At 40.2% G+C, this 22,138-nt stretch overlaps 1 protein-coding gene across 2 annotated transcripts in view; it reads right to left on the bottom strand.

Annotated features, from left to right (window-relative positions):
* The window catches only part of ULK4 (unc-51 like kinase 4), a 1,043,381-nt gene that overhangs the window by 628,746 nt on the left and 392,497 nt on the right, over window positions 1-22,138 (bottom strand). For both annotated transcript variants that reach the window (XM_077269069.1, XM_077269068.1), the window contains exon 25: window positions 20,747-20,803. In XM_077269069.1, the coding sequence (XP_077125184.1) occupies window positions 20,747-20,803 (57 nt within the window). The remainder of the gene's footprint in view (window positions 1-20,746; window positions 20,804-22,138) is intronic.

The following is a 22,138-nucleotide window of genomic DNA, read 5'->3' as shown; positions in this document are numbered from 1 at the left end:
GCTATCTTTCACTTAAAAAAGGATTCTGTTAATGGTCTCTGGCAAGTAATTACTATTTAAAACATGTTTGGTGTCCCATGGTTCATATTGTTCTTCTGACTTGAATCAATCTACTCCTGTGAGATTGGTTTGAGATAACCCACAGGATATGATTTATATAATACAACCTGGAACTGGGAGAAAAGCAGTACTGGAGCCTGTGCTTTTAGATCGGAGACTAATAGATTTATCTAGCTTGAGGACTGCAAATTCTATTTTTCTTATACAGGCTGGGAAAGTATTGTCAAATATTAAATTGCTGGAAGCAGGGGATCTCTCTGCCTCAGCAACTCGATACAGAACTTACCTTGATCAGTCTGCAGCTACTTACAAATTTCAGCTTAAAAACAAGGACAATTGTGAATGGTTGTGATGGCACAGAAAAAATTCAGCTCACTAGTTGTCTTTCTTTAAAAATATATATTTATATCTAATATACACACACACACATATATATATATATATATGTGTGTGTGTGTGTGTGTGTGTGTGTGTGTGTGTGTGTGTGTGTGTGTGTGTGTGTGTGTGTGTGTGTGTGTGTACATATATATATATATATATATATATATATATATATATATATATATATATGTATATATACATACATACACACACTGCTACAAAAAAAATAGAGGGATCACTTAAACAACGGAATATAAATCCAAGTGAATCAAACTTCTGTGAAATCAAATTGTCCACTTAGGAAGCAACACTGTTTGACAATCAATTTCACATGCTGTTGTGGAAATGGAATAGACAACAGATGGAAATCATTGGCAATTATCAAGACACACTCAATACAGGAGTGGTTCTGCAGGTGGGGACCACAGACCACATCTCAGTACCAATGCTTTCTGGCTGATGTTTTGGTCAATTTTGAATGTTGGTTGTGCTTTCACACTCGTAATAGCATAAGACTCTACAACCCACAAAAGTGGCTCAGGTAGTAGAGCTCATTCAGGATTGCACATCAATGTGAGCTGTGGCAAGAAGGTTTGCTGTGTCTGTAAGCATAGTGTCCAGAGGCACTACCAGGAGACAGGTCAGTACACCAGGAGACGTGGAGGGAGCTGTTGGAGGGCAACAACCCAGCAGCAGTATATAAGAATGGTTGCAATAGGCAACTCATCCACTCTCTTTTGCACTAGGGTTGACTGAAGAATGAGGTCTATGGCAGCTCAAAGAACAAGGACATCTGAGACAAGCTATTTGAAAAAGGGGTCAACGATTTATAAAATTGAGGAAAAAAAAACTTTAATTGAAACAAAGCAAAGATTATTTTATGTCTCAAAGTGGCTAATTATAATTAGAACATCAAAAGCTAAAATAGAGAATTATACATGAGATGGTGACCGTAATTTTGCACAGGATCCATTTGTGGCACTATCCACAATAATTACATTTCTGGTGATTAAATAGTGGATCCTTGAGATACAATTGCTTTTTGAACTGGATTCTTAAGTGTTGAAATTAAGGAATATCCCTAGTTTTAACCCTTAACGCTCACAAGGAGATGCAGACTTTACAACAGGAAGGTGCTCTTGTCTCATTGTCTCAGAGCTTGTCCTCAGAACTTCTATGGATGTGGTGATACAAAATGCTTTTTTTTTTTTTTTGATAGATTTTTTTCCCTTTCCAGAATTCAAATTTTTGTTGTTTTTTTAAAAATATCTTTAGATTTTTATTTTTTTTTTTACTAATTTTCACATCATCATTATTTTCTCTAGAAGACTTGGATGGGTTCTCTCTTAATGGTTAATTTCCTATGAACCCCTACCTGTTGCTGGGCTTTGTAAGAGCGCAAATATGACTAACAAAAGAGAACTTCAGTGATCAGGTTATACTTGTATTAGGGTCAATTGGGTGACAGTCAATCCTCCTCTGTATTGTCACTTTGATGTCGCGATCAATAGCTATTGTGACATTTAAAGGTACAACAGAGAGGGATTCTCCTCCTTTCATGCCTTACTACTGCTGGTGGAACTGCACATGATTGCTTTTATAACAACATCACTGATGATGTGCTGTACATTTGGGGAGTGGATCTTGAGAAAGAAACCACATGACCAATGTACTGTTTTGTATCAACCAAGCAAAAAACACAGGTGAAGTAGTGATATGATCTGCAATAGCAAATCTAAACACATACTTTACAAATCGCAAATACATTGCAAAACGTCTGCATATTATAATTTAGAACAGGGCAGGATTAAATGCTAATCATGGGAAAAAAAAGTTGTATGTTAGTTCTTATAAAGTCGCATTTAAGGTTTTATATGGTGAAAACAAGTTATCACCTATCCATAGGATAAGTGTTAACTTGTGCACTTGTGGATGTCCAACTGCTGCAACCCGCTTTGTACCCCCTATAGAATGGAAGGGCCGTATGCATGCTCAAAAACTGCTGCATTTATTCTCTATGGGGCTGCCCGGCTGCACTTGGCTTTTTCTAGCAGCCCTATAGAGAATGAATGATGGGGTAGTTAGATGTCTGACCTGCCACACCATTTTGCAACACAGATAAAAGTTCTGCATTAGGGATAAAAATTCCCCCTTTCTACCAATCAGTGCTGATCTCGGTGGTGAGACACCAATTGATCAGCAACCTATCAATTTGAATATTGTTAACTTGCTTTCGCTGGACAACCCCTTCAATAGTTGTAATATAAAAATTTATACAAAATGACACTCTGCTTTGTGTTAAGACTTTGGGTCAACTGGCACACTTATGGCATACATAGAGACCCAGTTTTTTAGAATGATGAGGGTCCCAGAGGTAGGCTAGGATCTATTGCACATTTATAGCTTATACTATCAAATGTCCAAATGTCCCAGGGGATAAGCCCTTTTACACATCTTGTGAACTTGTTTTTTTTATTTCGTACAATAGATTCTGCCTTCATCTTCTGGTTACTAAAATTCCATATTTTCTTTTCCTACTTTTAGTCTTCTGGGTTGGTACATTTTATTATCTTTTATGAACATACTGCACTGTGAAAGGAGCGGTTAATAGATAATCTGCAGTGGAATTCTAAACTCACGACTTTGGGGAAAACTGCGAGCACAATATACATTCAACAAAAATCTTCATAAAAATCATACAAGCTCAGCATCTAATATAAATGAAAATAGCAGGAATTATATTTCCATTTGGTAATGTATTCTCTGAAGCTATATAGAGTACTGCTGAAGGGATTTGAAATTCATATCGCAAAAGGATGTTGTTTTACTATCACTGGCGATGAATCCCAAAGCCGTAAACCACAGACAAAAAACATTATCACCTTCTAATATATTAACACTCTAATTAGATCAAATAAAGATATTTTAGGATTTTGCATTTTTTTTTATAATCACCTCATTATATGCTTTATGAAAGAAATATTTCCAGACTTTCACATTTTTCTGCCAATTCTACACTTGAGGCTACTAAATTGTAAATGAAACTAATCAGTTTTCTTGGAATCAATACCCCGTGGAAAGTGCATACATACAAATTAAATCAACACAAGTGACTTTATTTTCTTGAACGCTGAATATATCACATCCTACTGAACGAATTCCATATTCTAATTATCAACAGCAGACATACAGTATCCAGCAATGCTCCCTGATGTCATATCTTCGGTATTCCCAGATTAATATTACTATGATAAGAATTGAAGAGTAGTAAAAATTGTTAACAAAAATAAAAAATATATATATATATATATATATATATATATATATATATATATATATATATATATATATATATATATATATATATATATATATATACACATTCTCTACATATTTATACACACACATTCATGTAAGAGCTTATGCAAAAGTTTGAAGAAATCTAGATGTGGAAAACAGAGAGCACAACAGGGTGATACCCTATGGAGGGTGAGTGGGTAAGTGCTTGGTTAACGCTCACCTGGTTGAGTTGAGAAAGGCTTATTTTGGTACATTTGGGGTTTTTTTTTCACTACACAAAGACAAAGCCAGTACTGCATTGAAACACTAGAAGAGCTGAATTTATGATCTTTTGATCGCTCAAATAAAGGAGTAACAAGGCCCAAAACAAGGCATGGTAATACAAATGTGCTACTTAAAGGTCACTGTCAAAGATTGACAGCATCATTTAAGGTGCATGCAGGAGCGATCACAGCTTGATGATACTAAAAGTCAGAAGTTGGCTGTATAATACAGCAGACCTCTGCTGTGTGCAGTGAGCTCACCTCCGGAGCCATGAATAAGGACCTGGGTATGGTTGGAAAGGTCATAGGAAAAAGGATTCAATCTTTTTGGATATACTAAAGAATGCCACAATTTTAAGATGTTGGAATATTTTATTTGGAAAATGGCTTGAAGTTTTGCCATGCCACTTCAGGCAGAAATGGCTTTATCTTTGCCAAGAACCCTGCAGTTACATTAAGAGGTGAGTTGGTAATCATCTATTTATTTTTAAAGACTAACAAATGTAACTGAGGTATTAGGAGCAATCCAAGGTACTCGAGGTCATGACACCACAAGAAAAGGTAACATTCTGAGCTTTGTTTTGTGATGCCATGTTTTATAATCCCAAAACAGAAGCATTATTTCCAGTTAGCTGACTAGTTATGTACAGGGGTCTAAGGGGTATTGTTTCTCCTTATGGAGAGTGACATACCATCTCTGGCTTGTCAAGGTAAGGAGGCTAATTCGCCGTGCAATGCTCCTCTGGGAAATATAATATGCAAATTGCCTCTTCTGAGAAAAAGAGGACTTAAACTCTATAGCACCACTTGTTGGAAGTAGCGATCCTACAAGTCACAATCAACCCTTTAACGAGTCGTGCAATATGACTTAGGATAAAAGCCAAATCTGTATCTCAATTGTGTCAATTGTGACTTGCAGGATCGCTACTTCCAACAGGTGGCGCTATAGAGTTTAAGTCCTCTTTTTCTCAGAAGAGGCAATTTGCATATTATAGTTCTGTACAAGCACTTGCCACCCAATAGCAAAGATTACTGAACAAAGCTGTGCCGCCCTGCACTCCAAGAACCCCATAGTCTGCCAGGGACATGTACATTGTTAGTCAGTTATAAAATGTAACTTCTTTTCAGCTTCATTTTTTTTTTTTAACTGAGACTGGGTTCACATTGGCATTAGGAATTAAGTTTTTCCCTATTAGGACATTAGAAATTAGAATTAAGACTGAATTGATGCCAAGCACGGACCCAACATATGAGAAACACCAGCGGCACCAGATGGACCTTATTTACTTATAATGAGGTCCATCAGTTTTCTGTCATTATGCTCAAATTATGAGCCTGTCTTCTGTATAATTTGTCCTTATGCTCATTATTTTATAATTTTATAGGTAAAAAATAGCACTGCATTCTGCACTAGGTCTAAGTATGAACCTAGCCTGCCTGTGAGAAATATGATATTAAGCAGTATCCATTCTTTCCTCTGTCCACACATTATTTTGAACACCACTGGGTGAAACACAACTTGAAAGTGTTACAGAACCAGTTTAATGATGTACAGTTGGTTACGTTTTTTTTTGTTGAACGGTGTTTCCTTTATTCTTTTATAATTGTGTTTTTTTATGTACAAATCCCTAAGTATAAATATGAGATTATAGAATTAGAATTTCTATGTGATATAATTCTAAGGGTACATTCCCACGGTCAGTAAACGCTGTGGGTTAGATGCTGCGTACATCCGCAGTGTTCAACCCGCAGCATCCAGATGTTACAGTATAGTGGATGCCCACTATACGTGCACCAATGCCTGCAGTTTATCTGTGGAGATGGACATGAGGTGCGTCCTTCCAGACCGCAACATGTCAATTTATCTTGTGGAGATGCTCAGTCTCCGCAAGATAAAACTCATCTTTTCAATGTATTGGATGCTGTGATTCCGCACAGTTCAATGAACACATGCGGAATCACCTGCGTTCAAAAGCCGGCAGTGCTTTGGACATGCGCTGATTCCAAAGTGATGCCTATTTACTGAACATCTGCACATATCCTTATGATTTACCACAATGTTCCATAAATCATCGCTGCATCAAGAAGAAGACACAACCATAGGAAAAGTGCAGTTTCAGCTCACAGCCATGTGGAGAAATACAATTATGAATCTCTCCAAATATGCTCGAACAACTCCAGACTGGTCTCCTTGAGTGAACAATGAAAAAAAAATGAAAACTTGCAATCCGGCATCAGTTGAATAAAAGTAAAGAAAAACATTTTTTATTTTAAATCCCATGAGTATTTTATCATACAATTAAGGACACCCGTGGGAGTTCGAAACAGGTAAAATCATATAAGTCTCAAGTTTTAATTTTACAAATCGCTTTTAAGATGGAAATAAAATACAGTAATAAACATTTTTTTTTTTTTACTTTTTTGTAACTGGTGCCGTATTGCATTTTCATGAAAAAAAAAAAAAAGACCAGTAAGTATGGACACTGGACCAGCTAGTTATCAGTAAAGGGAGAATGGCTTATTTTTGTATTATACAACATTCTAACAAAATAGGATTTACTGGCAAAAAAACTAATTAACAAATGAATCTGTCAGGCAACAGTCTATGTGGGCACCCAGGTCATAAGAAGTTGAAAAAAGTAATACCTTAACCCCTTCACGACATCCATTCTACATGTACAGTGCCGCAAATTTAATATTGTTATACAATTCTTTTTACTTCTACTAATTTTTCTTTTCATTTTTTTTGACTAACTGTTTCGTCTAAATTTTGTCTTTCTTTTATATCTTTTTTCTTTACTTATTTTTCTCTACTTTTCGTAATAAATGTAATAATAAATAGTACCCTTTATACACGCCCCATACAATACAAATGTAAAAGCACCACTTACATACACATCCCCACTGTTTAGAAAAATAAAATAAAAATGGCTATTCAGGAGGCATATGCTTTCCCTCCGACACAGATTCAGGTAGTGAGGACGATCTCACATTCCTCTTTTTTTTTTCCTCCTCATCTAGTGAGGAGAGACCCCAGCAAGGTGCTCTAGGACTGAGACAACCCCTTCAGCAATTGATCCCATATAGACTTCACCTCCCACCAAAAATTATCAGCCTCTTATTCCGGATTTCATGGGCAGCTCATGAATCCAAATTGACACTACTGACAAACTTATACGTCCATCAAGTTTCCACTCAAAATCCCAAGTTATCATATGCTAGATGGTCCCCTGTAAATGCAACAGAAATTATGACATTTTACGGCATTGTGCTGCATATGGGCATAGTGAAAAAAAAAAAAGATTTTTAGCAATAAGGGAGTACTGATGCACACTGCTCACAAAAAGTTAAGGATATTAAGGTGATCTTAATAGACAATCTCTAACCTTTTGAATATACATGTCCATGTTCAATGTTTCAGTACTTTTTACACAACTTGCAGTTCTCCAACAAGGAGCTTAATGGCAAAAATCACAGCAGGTGTTTGATCCATGCATTGGCGTATCCGGGGGGGGTAGCCGGGGCATGTGCCCCGGGCGCAGCTGGCATGGGGGCGCCTGCGGGGCCGCCTGATGATGCGGCATTGTGGCGGTCCAAGCCATGCTCCTCGTCGGCGCCGGCGGCATTTCTGTCTGAGATTTCAGTCTGAGATAATCCCGTTCGTTCTCATTATTAACCTTTATGCAGGATTATATGGGGCTCCTGGTTCAATATGGATATTCAAAAACACTTAACCTACTGATGTCTCAATTAATTTAACTTTTATTGGTATTTATTTTAACTTTATGGGGATTCAGGAATGTACTTTGCCCCGGGTGCAGGAAAGGCTTGATACACCTCTGGATCCATTAATCACCTTGTTATTTTGAGAGTTTAATTAGAATTGGTATTTAAACAGTCCTCCTCATCATGCTGTTCACATTTTGACATCATGAGACCAAGACAACACCTAACAATTGATCAACAGTATCTCACTATTGCGAGGCCTCGACCATGATGTTCTCAGATGGAAGGAGCCACTGAGCTTAGAGTGTCACAGAGTGTCATCAGCAGGCTGCAACAGATACAGAACGACTGGAAAAGTCACAGAAAGGCAGAGAAGTGGACGCTCTTTGGCCATGTCCCACAACTAGAGTTGAGCGAATTTCTTCAGTTCCCCGCTTATTCGGCAAGCTATATCCTTACCGAATAAGCTGCAGAGGGAACCAGGATACATGGAGCGTGCCGGCTATTCAGCTGATCGGCGCCGCAGATGCATGTGTAGCGGCTGTGTCACTGTCACAGCACATGCATGGACAGCCCAACACACAGGCTCTCCATGCATGTGCTGTGACAGTGACACAACCGCGACACATGCAGCTGCGGTGCCGTTTAGCTGATCAGCCGGCAACCTCCATGTATCCGGGTTAGCTTATTCAGTAAGCGATATAGCTTGCCAAATAAGAAGGAACACAAATAAATTCGCTCAACTCTACTGATAATAACTTCATTGTGAACAATGCCCTTCAGAGCCAGATGATGAATGCCACACAACTCCAGGTGCATTTAAAGGAGGTGAGAGGAACCCGTTTCATGTCAGACCTTTCAAAACAGTTTACATCAGAGTGGTCTGCGTGCTAGATGATCTGCAAGTGTACCTGACCACACCACTAGGCACAGGCATCATCTTGCCTGGGCCAGGTAGCATCTACTACGGACGAGGGACCTGTGGGCCTCAGTGCTATTCACTGATGAATTTCATGTCACACAGAACAGAAATGATGGCTGCCAATGTAGATGTTAAGGAGTGTGCTATGCATCAGCCATTGTTGTCACCAGAAAAGCCTTTGGTGGTGATGGTGTTACAGTGTGGGCAGGTGTGTATATTCAATACAGAACTGCTTTTACTTTGTGAATTATACTACTTAAATGAGATCATTAAACCAGTCATTGTGCCTCTGCATAAACAACACAGGCCTAATTTCATCTTCATGGATGACAATGCTTCAGCTTATCGAGTTTGCATCATTAGGGAACGGCTGCTGGAGACTTGGGTATCTCAAATGGAGTACTTGCACTTTCTCCAGACCCGTGTCCCATAGAAAACCTATAGGATCAGCTGAGTCACAATGCACAGGTTCGTAACTCTGTACCCCAGAATCTCAATGACCTGAGGGCCGGCCTTCAAGAAGAATGAGATGCCATGCCTCAGCAGGCAGTGACTCGAATTTTGAACAGCATGAAACATCGTTATCAAGCTGCACGAGAAGTTATTGAGACATTGACATTTTTATTTTATTTATTTATTTTTGGGAAGGGGAGTTATACCCACCACTGTTATTGGTTATTGCTTTTGTTTCAGTTAATTGTTTGAGATGAAGAAATCATCATTGCATGTTTCTACTTAAATGCCCTATTTCCATGATAAAATATCAATGTACCACAAACTTTTTACTTTTTCCATAAATTCCACTCGAAATTCAAATATCCCTAACTTTGTGTAGGTAGTGTACCATACAGCACAACGGTATTCTGTAAGGCCAAGAAAAAATCAAACAAACACTATTTGAAGCAATCCCAACTTTTTTTTTTGCATTATAGTGATAATGAGCAGCGTCCTAACCAACAAAATCCCAAATTTGATTGTCTACACAAAATTCAAGTAGTTGAACACTTTAGAAGAAAATTTGCTGATGTGTACAACCCCCAAAAGAACTTTTGTACAGATGGATCTGATTAACTTCAAAAGGATGCTAAAATACTTGTTCAGGAAGAGGTCAAGGCACAGAATTAAACTGTACACACTGTGTGAGAGTACCTCAGGTTACACCCACTGATTTAAAGTTTAGGAAGGGAAGGACACCTTGATTAACCCCCTAGATGCCCCACTGTCCTGGGTGTGAAAGGGAAAATTGTGTGAGAATTGGTGCACCCACTACTGGATAAAGGTTATCACCTCTACGTAGATAAATTTTACACCAGCATCCATCATTAAGACCCTCTCTGCCACAGGTACTGTTGCATACGGTATTGTGCAAAAGAAATAAATAAAGCAGAGAGGTCTCTCTATGCCGCTAATTGGACGCCTGCAGAGAAAGTGAGAGGAGGGAGGGCGACAGCAGAGCCTAATGCATCAACAACATGCTGGTGGTCAATTATAAGGACAAGAGGGATGTCCTTCTCTTGACCACAATACACCATGACAATAGCTACCCTGTCACTGTCCGAGGTATCAATACCCAAGTGTCAAAGCCAGATTGTATCTTGGATTATAATAAATTCATGGGGGTGTAGATCTCTCATGGGGGCCAGACATATTGTATAGATGGCACTGCACAATGCTTTTGTGTTGTTTCGATGTTCAGGCAATTGTTATGATCCGGTGGTAGGATCACCAAACTGACCTGATAGGTAAACCTGAATAGTAGGACAAGCTCCGGGGATGTGGGAACTATACCGACCGCAATCCTGATCCTATCCACACACACTAAAGGCAGCCGTGGAGCATTACCTAAAAACCTAGACGCCTCTTCACAGCCTGAGCAACTAGCTACCCCTAGAGAGAAAGCAAAGCCTCACTTGCCTCAGAGAAATAACCCCAAAGTTTAGGCAGCCCCCCACAAATAATAACGGTGAGTTAAGGGGAAAATACAAACGTAGGAATGAAAAACAGGTTTAAGCAAATGAGGCCCGCTAACACTAAATAGACAGAAGATAGCAGGGATCTGTGCGGTCGGTACAAAAACTATCAAAAACTATCCACGCAGAAAGTACAAGAACCCCCACACCGACTCACGATGTGAGGGGCGCACTCTGCTCCCCAGAGCTACCAGCAAGCGAAAAAACACATATAAGCAAGCTGGACTGAACACATCATATACTGAGAAACATTTTCAAGGAAACAATGAGCAAAAAGAAGTAGCAAGACTTAGCTTCTCAGAAATAGACAGGTCACCAGGAAAATCCAGGAGAGGTCACAACCAGTACTGAATACAAAGGTAGCAGGCAACAAGTAAAGGTCCAGGTGGAGTTAAATAGGAACCAGCATAGCAGGAAATGAGGCAGCTGAGCCCAGCTCCAGACCCGCAGTATCGCTAAAGGCCACCAGAGGGAGCCCAGATGGAATTCACAACAGGCAATTCAGGGACCTTTATTCACTTTCAGGAGTGAGTTACCAAGACCCTAATTGTTTGGGAGTCAGGAAGGTGAGGGGGCCCAGTACTTCTGAAACTTATGGTGCTAGTATTGTACCAAGGCAACATTTTTCTTGTGAGGGTCCCCAAACGAGAAGGATGGGAAGAACACAAAAAGGTGTAGAGTGTGCTCCAAAAGCTTAATACGAAAGGACACCATTTTCCATTGTGAAACCTGCCCAGGCCTTTGCATTGTGAAACAAAACTGGCCTTTGCATCAAAGATTGCTTCAAAGAATACCACACAACCATAAATTGATAAAAATTGGTTTTACCCTGTTAACACAATAGAAGTTTTTAGTCTGCTGTCCTCTGCACAACATGCACATACCACCACATTATTAATTTGTGCACGAGTAAAACCAAAGCATTATTATCATTACTATAACTATGCTTCTAGATAAATTCCCTGAAGGGTGTAGTTTCCAAAATGGGGTCCCTTAGGCCGGGTTCACATTAGCGTTTGGGGGGCTTTGCGGAGGGCTGTGTACATACTTCGTTAATCCCCGCCGACTTAATCATACTTCAGCATGTGTCCTGCGTACCTATCTTTAACATTGGATACACAGGACATGTGGATGTATTGTTTTGATGTGCCCGCCATCCGCACAAGACACAACTTGTTGTGTTCCCGTGCGGTCGGCGGGTGCGTCAAAACGACGCATCTGCATACATCCACAAGTCCTGTGTACTCAATGTTAAAGATAGGTACACAGGACACATGCAGAACTATGCGGAAGTAGGCAGAGCTTAGCGGAGGACGTAAGCAGCCCTCCGCAAAGCCCCCAAACACTAATGTGAACTCAGCTTATAGAGGGTTTCTGCTGTTGAGGCACATCAGGGGCTCGACAAACATGACATGGCACCAGCACACCATTCCATCAAAGTCTGTACTCCAAAATGTCACTACTTCCTTTTGGAGCTCGGCAGTGTGTCCAAAAAATAGTTTCCCACCACATATGGGGTATTGGCGTATTCAGGAGAAATTGCATCCTTTGTTAAAATGAAAAATTTGGGGTTAAAGCAACATCTTTGTAGGAAAAAACATTTTTTTTTCATTTTCATGGTTCAACGTCGTAAAATTCTGTGAAGCATCTGTGGGTTCACTGTGCTCACCACATATCTAAATTCCTTGAGGGGTGTAGTTACCAAAATAGGGTCACTTTTGGGGGATCCCACTGTTTAGGCACATCAGGGACTCTGCAAACACAACATGGCATTTGCTATATACAGTCAATTTTGTGCTTCAAAAGTCAAATGGTGCACATTCCCTTAAGAGCCCTGCCGTACACCCAAACAGGAGTTTTCCACCACAAATGAGTTATCTGCGTTCTTAGGAGAAATTGCACAACAAATTGTATGGACCATTTTCTCCTGTTAACCTTGTGAAAATGAAAAACTTGGGGCTAAAGCAAAATTTTTTGCGGGAAAATGTAATATTTTCATTTATTCCTTTCACATTACGGTACTTTAATTCCTGTGAAGCCCCTAAAGGATTAATAAACGTCTTGAATGTAGTTTTGAGCACTTTGAGGGGTGCAGGTTTGTTTGCAGGACAAGTTTGAATGATACCAATTAATTATATAACGTACTGAAAAACATTACAAGTGGGGTGAAATAGTGAAAAGAAAAATGCAATTCTATCATTGTTATTTTTGGGGTTTCATTTTTTATAGAATTCACTTTGTGGTAAAAATTACCTGATAACTTGATTTTGCAGGTCAATATGATTATGGTGATACAAAACGCATACATTTTTTATTTTATTTTACTGCTTTAAAGGAAAAAACTAAATATTTAGCTTAAATCACCATTTTCTGAGACAGATACATTTTTTTTTCTATAGATGGAGCTGTGCAAGAGCTTCTTTTATTGCAGGGTGAGCTATAGTTTTAATTGGTACTTGGGTAATATGGAAAACACTTGACTTTTTAATGCTTTTTACTTAATTTTTGGAGGAGGTGAAGTAAGCAAGCTACACCAATCCTAGCATATAGATTTTTTTCTTCCTATGGCATTTATCACATGAGTTAAAAAAAGTTATGTATCTATAGTTGTGGTTTATATGTATAAGGCGATACAAAATATGCATTTTATTATCGAAATCATAAAAGGGGGTGGTTTAAACTTCTAAGGTTTTTAATGTATAAAAAAAATGTAAAGACAAAATGACCTTTTGGTGAAATAAAGTTGTTATGATAAACTTGTTTTTAAATAAACTTGAAAGGCTGGACTTCATAGGAGTGGAAGGATAGAAGTGGCACCTATGAAAACCCTTTACAACTGCCTTTAAAGATTGGAGGCCTGCCCTGGACTGTCAGGAACTCTCAGCATCATTTAAGTGGTTAAACAGAAGAGCTTGGAGCTGGTGTCACACCACAGAAAAGTCAATTACTAGAGATGGGTGGATCAATTCGTAGGACTCCTGTGCACTGACCAGGTCAGTATTCTGCGACTGCTTAACGGGAGACTAGCACATTTCTTATTTTTTGTGACCAACAGCGCAACAACTGGGTAGACTGACTGGAGTATGTCATCTTTGCTGTGCGACGCACCGATGACATTGCACCGGACCGGGCTAATCACAAGCTGTGCCGGGGACCCTGGAAGGTACCGTATTTTTCAGATTATAAGACACACTTTTTTCCCAAAAAATTTTTGGGGAAAATGGGGGTGCGAATTATAATGCTGATATACCTTACCGGCCGCAGGCTGGGATGAGGGGGTGTTCGGATGTGTGGTGCACCGCTGCGGGTGTCTGGTGCTGTGGGGGCTCTGCCAACATCTTGTGAAAGCCCAGAGCCCCCACAGTCACATGGTTTCCTAGGAAGTGGACTGGACTCTGGCAAAATGGATGCCAGCAGGGGCGGCACATGCGAAGAAAGAGATCTTGGTGCTGAAATCTCACCTCCCGAGATCTTGGTGCTGAGATCTCCATCTGTGCATGCACTGCCCCTGGTCCGCAGCAGTTTTCCCCAGAGTCCACTTCCCCCACATAGGAAACCATATGACTGTGGGAGCTTTGGGCTTTCACAAAATGTCGGCAGAGCCCCTGCTGCACCGGACACCCGCAGTGGCGCGCTGCACCACACATCCTAACACACCCTCATCCCAGCCAGCAGCAACACTCCACTCTTGCCTCCTCCAGCGGCGACCCTGGGACGTCGCTTCACATTAGCCACCACCCCCGGTAAGCAATAAGACACATGGATTATAAGAAGCACCACAATTTTATAAAAAAAAAAAAAAAAATTTCCCTATATATTGTTCCTCAAAACTTGGGGTGCATCTTACAATTCAGTGTGTCTTATAATCTGCAAAATACGGTAAAAGGTTTGTGAGCCTCCCGTCCAGCGGCTACTAACTGGCTGACGGACTGGCCTCTCACAAATCAATCTATCCATCTTTATCAAGTACCAAAAGCATATTCTGACTCTGAACACTTAAGCATTGGTGAAGCAACGTCTACTGATGTTTGTTGAGTCACATGTGAAGCAGAATGTAGGGTGCATCTATTCAGTAAAATAGGAAAGGAGCAAAACAACGACCTGTCAGGTATGAGCAGATGTGAAGTCACCGAACCTGTTCATTGCTTGATGTGGAAGTCAGCGGAGGCAAGATAATAAAATTACACAAGAGATTTAATGGGTATGTGGCCTTGTGGACAGGATATTCACTGGTTACAATCCTATTACAATGATTAATCTTCAAATCCTTATGAGTAAAATTTACAGGTGTTGTCCACCTTTGGGGAAATTTATTTTTTCTTAAACGCATGTATTTGGAGCTGAAAATCATTTCTTGAATTCTGTGTCAATAAAAATGTTGTACCATTTGGCTTTTACAGACTCTTTGATTCCCTGAACATTCAGCTTTGATGTGGTCTGTGGTCATAAATTAGCTGAAAGTTGTTCACAAAAAAGACAGATAAAAGATCTACAGACATTCTTAAAATGCTGACATAATTACCTCACTAAAGGATCGTCATTAAACTTATTCTGTAACCAGCGACAGAGCAACAGATTGGCTACAGGGCCTTGCGAAAGTATTCGGCCCCCTGGAACTTTTCAACCTTTTCCCACATATCATGCTTCAAACATAAAGATACTAAATGTAAATTTTTGGTGAAGAATCAACAAGTGGAACACAATTGTGAAGTTGAACGAAATGTATTGGTTATTTTACATTCTTGTGGAAATTCAATATGCAAATTGCCTCTTCAAAGAAAAAGAGGACAAACTCTATAGCGCCACCTGTTGGAAGTAGCGATCCTACAAGTCACAATCAACCCTTTAACAAGTTGTGCAATATGACTTAGGACAAAAGCCAAATCAGCATCTCAATTCACAGACACAGTGTTTCAGGCTGTTGGCCCTCGTCAGTGCGAAGCACGAGAACTGATTTGGCTAGGTGAGAGGATCTGGACTGAGGTCTAAGGGGTATCGTTTCTCCTTATGGAGAGTGACATATCAGCTCTGGCTTGTCAAGGTAAGGAGGCTTATTCGCCGTGCAATGCTCCTCTGGGAAATGTAATATGCAAATTGCCTCTTCAGAGAAAAAGAGGACTTAAACTCTATAGCGCCACCTGTTGGAAGTAGCGATCCTACAAGTCACAATCAACACTTTAACGAGTCGTGCAATACCACTTAGGATAAAAGCCAAATCAATATCAGACACGGTGTTTCGGGCTGTTGGCCCTCGTCAGGAAATGTGGAAATTCAAAAACTGAAAAGTGGGGCGTGCAATATTATTTGGCCTCTTTACTTTCAGTGCAGCAAACTCACTCCAGAAGTTCATTGTGGATCTCTGAATGATCCAATGTTGTCCTAAATGCCTAATGATAATAAATATAATCCACCTGTGTGTAATCAAGTCTCCATATAAATGTGCCTGCTCTGTGATAGTCTCAGGGTTCTGTTTGAAGCACACAGAGCATCATGAAGACCAAGGAACACAACAGGCAGGTCCGTGATACTGTTGTGGGGAAGTTTAAAGCCGGATTTGGATACAAAATGATTTCCAAAACGTAAAACATCCCAAGGAGCACTGTGCAAGCGATCATATTGAAATGAAAGGAGTATCATACCGCTGCAAATCTACCAAGACCCAGCCGTCCCTCTCAACTCTCATCTCAAACAAGGAGAAGACTGATCAGAGATGCAGCCAAGAGGCCCATGATCACTCTGGATGAACTGCAGAGATCTACAGCTGAGGTGGGACACAGTCTGTCCATAGGACAACAATCAGTCATCCACTGCACAAATCTGGCCTTTATGGAAGAGTGGCAAGAAGAAAGCCATTTCTCAAAGATATCCATAAAAAGTGTTGTTTAAAGTTTGCAACAAGCCACCTGGGAGACACACCAAACATGTGGAAGAAGGTGCTCTGGTCAGATGAGACCAAAATCGAACTTTTTGGCAACAATGCCAAACGATATGTTTGGTGCAAAGGCAACACAGCTCATCACCCTGAACACACCATCCCCACTGTCAAACATGGTGATGACAGCATCATGGTTTGGGCCTGCTTTTCTTCAGCAGGGACAGGGAAGATGGTTAAAAGTGATGGGAAGATAGATGAAGCCAAATACAGGACCATTCTTGAAGAAAACCTATTGGAGTCTGCAAAAGACCTGAGACTGGGACGGAGATTTGTTTTCCAACAAGGCAATGATCCCAAACATAAACCAAAATCTACAATGAGATGGTTCAAAAATAAAGGTATTCAGGTGTTAGAATGGCCAAGTCAAAGTCCAGACCTCAATCCAATCGACAATCTGTGTAAAGAACTGAGAACTGCTGTTCACAAATGATCTCCATCAAACCTCACTGAGCTCGAGCCGTTTTCCAAGGAAGAATGGGCAAGAATGTCAGTCTCTCAATGTGCAAAACTGATAGAGACATACCCCAAGCGACTTGCAGCGGTAATCACAGCAAAAGGTGGTGCAACAAAGTATTAAGTTAAAGGGGCTGAATAATATTGCACACCCCACTTTTCAGTTTTTGAATTTCTACAAAAATTTTAAATAACCAATACATTTCATTCAACTTCACAATTGTGTTCCACTTGTTGTTGATTCTTCTCCAAAAATTTACATTTGGTATCTTTATGTTTGAAGCATTATATGTGGGAAAAAGTTGAAAAGTTCCAGGGGGCCGAATACTTTTGCAAGGCACTGTATAGAAGGTGTAGTGCAGTGGTAGAACAAGTACGCAGTGAAGAGGCAGTGACCCACAAAGTTCCAACACAAAGTCTATTTAATGTGTTACTTCTCTTTGCCCAGTTTCTGGGGGCAACTGCAGGTTGTGACCAAGTCCCTTACACACACAGCTTCATATGTTGCAGACACTACACACGCCAGTCAGAGGAGGACTAGTTCAAATGGGTGTCCTGTACTGCCATATCACAGTCTCTTTACTCACGCAGCTTTTACTCGCAACTCCATTGGTTTGCAGCCACTAAACACGCTGGTCCTCCTCTGACCAGTCCTCCTCCAAACACCAGCCGGACACTGACTCTGACCCAGACACCTGACACCAAAACCCTTTACTGCAGGGTTTTTAACAAACAAACCTGTGGCTTCATGCCACATGGAAAACCCAGACCGGTAATGAAACAGACTGCACCATTAACATACTGCAGTCAGTTTCATAACAAAAAACTCAGAGCAGGTTTTCCGTAAATCTGTCTTGGACACACAGTATGTCCAAGACTAACCTTATTTATTATTACATTTAACCTGCATTGCAGTCACCGCTACGCCAGTGACTGCCATGCACACCTATGGACTTCATACGTATTCATGCACAACCTGGGGAGAACACACAGCGACCCCTACCTGTGACATTGGTCACTGCTTCACCATTGCAATCACAGCTACACCTGCGACTGCAATACCCTCTCATGGCCTCACTATGCCTATGTGTGCATTCTGGGGAGCACAAACAGTGCCCCCTAGCTGTAACAGGGGTCACTGCCTCACAGAGGCAAACTGTGCCAAATTTGTGCCCTACATATATGTATGGAAGTCAAAATAATAAAACATTTTCAAAAGAGTTAAATGTTCTTTAAAGATTGTATACCAAGTTCGGAAGCTAAAAACCTATCCAAAAGGTGGGGGATAACTTGCCAATCCATGCTAGTCTAACTGCTTGTGCCTAACTGATCCAACAAAAAAAGATCTGAATCACCCAGTCAGAATGGAATGGAGGTCGAAGGCACACCTTTTGCTCCAATCAAAAAAGGGCAAAAGGGGAAAAGGGACCACTATAGATAATGCATACCACAAAGTAATAATATTCAAAAGGAAAGCTTTATTGACATCAACTTGTTAAAACATAAGTAAAATGCTGCACTCAAATAACCACAGTAATAGCACTTATATATAGAAAATATATCACTCTCCGTGTCCAAATTACTGATACCATAGGTACAGGTGCTGGTGAGATACTGCCTATAACTCAGATTCAGGTTAATAGTAGTAATATGGGATAAACAGTACACCCAAACAGAAATCAGGAAGCTACATGGTATAAACTGGCCCCACAGAGGCTAAAATAAGCCCATATGCTGTCTCAAAGCAACTGCACAGTTAACACACCAAGGCAAACAATGAGTACAGCTGAGAAAAAATGAAGCTGGAATAACCTGAGCGCTCCAGGCAAGGCAAAGTGGTGAGGCAGGAGAAAGGGGAGGAAAAATGATCACCCAACGCATATCGCCATTGCTAGGATGCCTTCGTCAGGAGTAGTGAGCCTTTACTCCATTCATTCTCTATGGGAATGGCAGTTAGCTAAGCACAGCGTTTAGGTGCCAGCAATCAGGAAGTTAACCCCTCTCTTATAGATGGGGGATAAAGTCTGAATTTGGCACACCATTTGTACTTTTTATACAATTCAATCAGAATATTATCAAATAATACTCTGTAAACACCGGAACTTTCATATATATTAAAGGAGTAGGACCTTACATTTATCAAAGTTTATGAAGATTTTTCAAGGCGATCAATGTAAACAAAATATAGGCTAAAGAAGTTTTTTGGGATTGATGTAAATTTATGAAACTACAGATTAGCGAGTCCTCAAAGTCTGGTATATGCACAATATGAGGATTCCCCTAAATTGACAGATCAAGCATACTGGTGGGAACGTGCTGACTAGATCCTCATCCACTAGTCAACACATACATAAATATACCTCTAGCTTGGAAAACTACACAATACAGTATATGTAAGCAGTGGTATACAGTTCATGGAAGAGAAATACTTAACTCAGGTTAAGATGATATAGGATAAAGCATTATTTGGCACTAGCAAGATATAGCCTACACAGCACAAAAGATACAAATTCCAAAATTGTCAGGAAAAATGACAGCTAAAATTTAAGTTTAGCGCAAGATGCCCCCCACCCCCCGTAAGGGCAGCTAAGGCATTGGTAAGCAGGATTACACCAGTTGCCTAAATGTGTTTCTTCTCATAATGATATGGGAATTCCTCCCCATGATACGTTAAGATTGTTGGCTATAACTAAATGATGATAATGAACAGGGTGATACCTAGCATACTCTCCTGAACATCATACCACAAGCTGTTAGGAGACACCAACCACTTTTTCAAATATTTTAGCATTTTTCATATATATGACACGACCCAGCAGGGGTCGGTCCAGCGGACGGCACAACACACACACAACGGGATGTAAAAAGAGGGAGGAAGGCCCTAACAATATGGAACGAGGAATGGGGCACCTCCTAAACAACAACCTATGCCTATCCCTAAACTCCCCTAACACCCTATGTGGGTCCCTCCCCCCACAGCTGTCACATGCCTAGTCCCTAGCTGTCACCTCACTATACCCTGGCTAGTGCACTGGCCGGCAAGAACGCTAGCCTCACCACTGCAAATGATAAACACATGGGGTAGTGACACGAGACAGGAAAGGAAAGGTACAACAAAAAACTTAGCTCAAGATTCTGCAGCAAGCTCCACACAGCAGAGGACAGGGAGCCAGGACCTCAAGCAGCTGATGCACAGATGACACCAGAGAGTTCCCAACTTCTGGGCTGGTCTCCAGAGAAAAACTCTATGACCATCAGTCAGCTGATGCATCAGGTGATTATTTAAAGGATGGAGGGAGTAGTCACCACCCACATCAGCTGACCAGCAACACAGCAGCTGCCAGAAAGGAAACTAACATTAACTCTTGCTGGCCTAAAGTAAAAACCACATTTAAACTAGAGCAGAACCAGAGCTGTCATTACTCCAAAAATGAGTCGTGACAATATGATAAAAGAATATATACTTTAAAAGGAAGAAATAATAATAATAAATAAACGTGTAATGTATGGATGCCTATAAAGAAAACAGGAAAAAATACTGAACCACATAGCCCAAATCAAATGCATAATTACATAACAGTGTTAGTGTGGATAAAACCTTGTCTCCCCTGGGATTGTAATTAAGACTGGAATAAGGTGTATGAAATGCAAATTGCAATTGTATCTTCATTAAAGAGCTGGGGGAAACATAATCTATCCACAATCGTATAGTCACTTATTAAGAAGCTAAACTTACCAGTAACGTGCCATAGTTGTAAATAAATTCATCAGTGATCACCTGGGAGCGAAATACCTGTATATAAAAAGAAATAATAGCAATATTCAGAAAATAGTGTTTAATAACAGGGCTTAATATACATGGACCCTCTGGGGAATTCTACTTCTCGCAAACTTGTTTTACTGTGCAGAAAATATAGACCCCGCGGCATACTTACATTTAATGTAACAAGCTTTAAAAAAATGTACACAAAAATATTAATAGAAAATAATTGTTTCAAATAATGGAAATATAGCGCAATGATCTGAAAATGTATAGGAATTGTTAGATTATCATTGTCATAAGAACATTGATTATAGAAAAAGAACACACAAAATAACTGTATACAGTGAAGTCTTTATGAGACGACCACCCAACATTGCCTTAGTGGAATCTGTAAGCAGGTTTTTGCTATGTAATCTGACTGCAGCATGATGTAGTGACAGAGACACTGATTCCAGTGAGGTGTCCCTCAGTTTAGAATTTGCAGCAGTTGTGCTACAGTCACAGTTTTCTCTGTTGCAGATTTAGAAGTGCTCGGAATGTTGAGCTCTGTGTAATCCCACCCACACCACTGAGTAGCAGCTTTCTGTGCACACTGTATAATGACACAAAGCTGATAATATGTGGTGGGAGAGTGGTTGGACTAGGAGGCACGAGGCCAGTTGTTCTGCAGTGATAATCTGCAGCTGATAAAACACTGATTGTATTGAAACAACAAAACACAGAACAGTAAGTGACACGTTCTTGTAGTCAGGCTCTCTTTCCCTATATTATGGAGCTCTCAGTTTAAATAGAAACATTCAGTGACAGATTTTTTTGAAGTTGGTGTTTTAGAGGGAAACCTGGCCAGCCATGAAAGAGTACAAACAGGTGCCTGGATTCATAGTGACAACTGCCTTCTCCTAGTCACCACCACCACAGCCTGCCACTAATGGAGAGCTCAGCAAAGTCCTTGTTTTTTTTTATTTGCGCTATTGAGGTTCTTTCAGTGCAGTGTTTGCTACTGGACTTAATTCTTTTGTCTGTGCTTGGAGTCATTTACATCATTTAGACTATTGACTGATTTTCATTTGTCCAATGTTGCGTTACTTTTGATACGTCTGGTGCACACAGTGGAGATAGCTGTAAGGCACCTAACCGATCCTTCAGGTGTTATGGTTCATACCTCCAGTGGTTTTTAATTGTTTTAATATGTGGTTTGTACCTTGTTTGTGTGATCCTGTGTAATCATGCTTTAATAAAATGTATTGCTTCGAATATTTGAAATTTATTCGTGGTGATCCTGGCCATTATTTGTACACACTTCTTTTTCTTGGATATTAATACATGTTTCAAGTGTGGGGCTAGTGATCCCTAGTATTATTTTGT

This window comes from Ranitomeya variabilis, chromosome 6 (genome assembly GCF_051348905.1).
Source record: "Ranitomeya variabilis isolate aRanVar5 chromosome 6, aRanVar5.hap1, whole genome shotgun sequence".
Lineage (NCBI taxonomy): Eukaryota > Metazoa > Chordata > Amphibia > Anura > Dendrobatidae > Ranitomeya > Ranitomeya variabilis.
The sequence above is the reverse complement of the archived record's forward strand: the minus strand, read 5'-3'. Positions and strand labels throughout refer to the sequence as shown.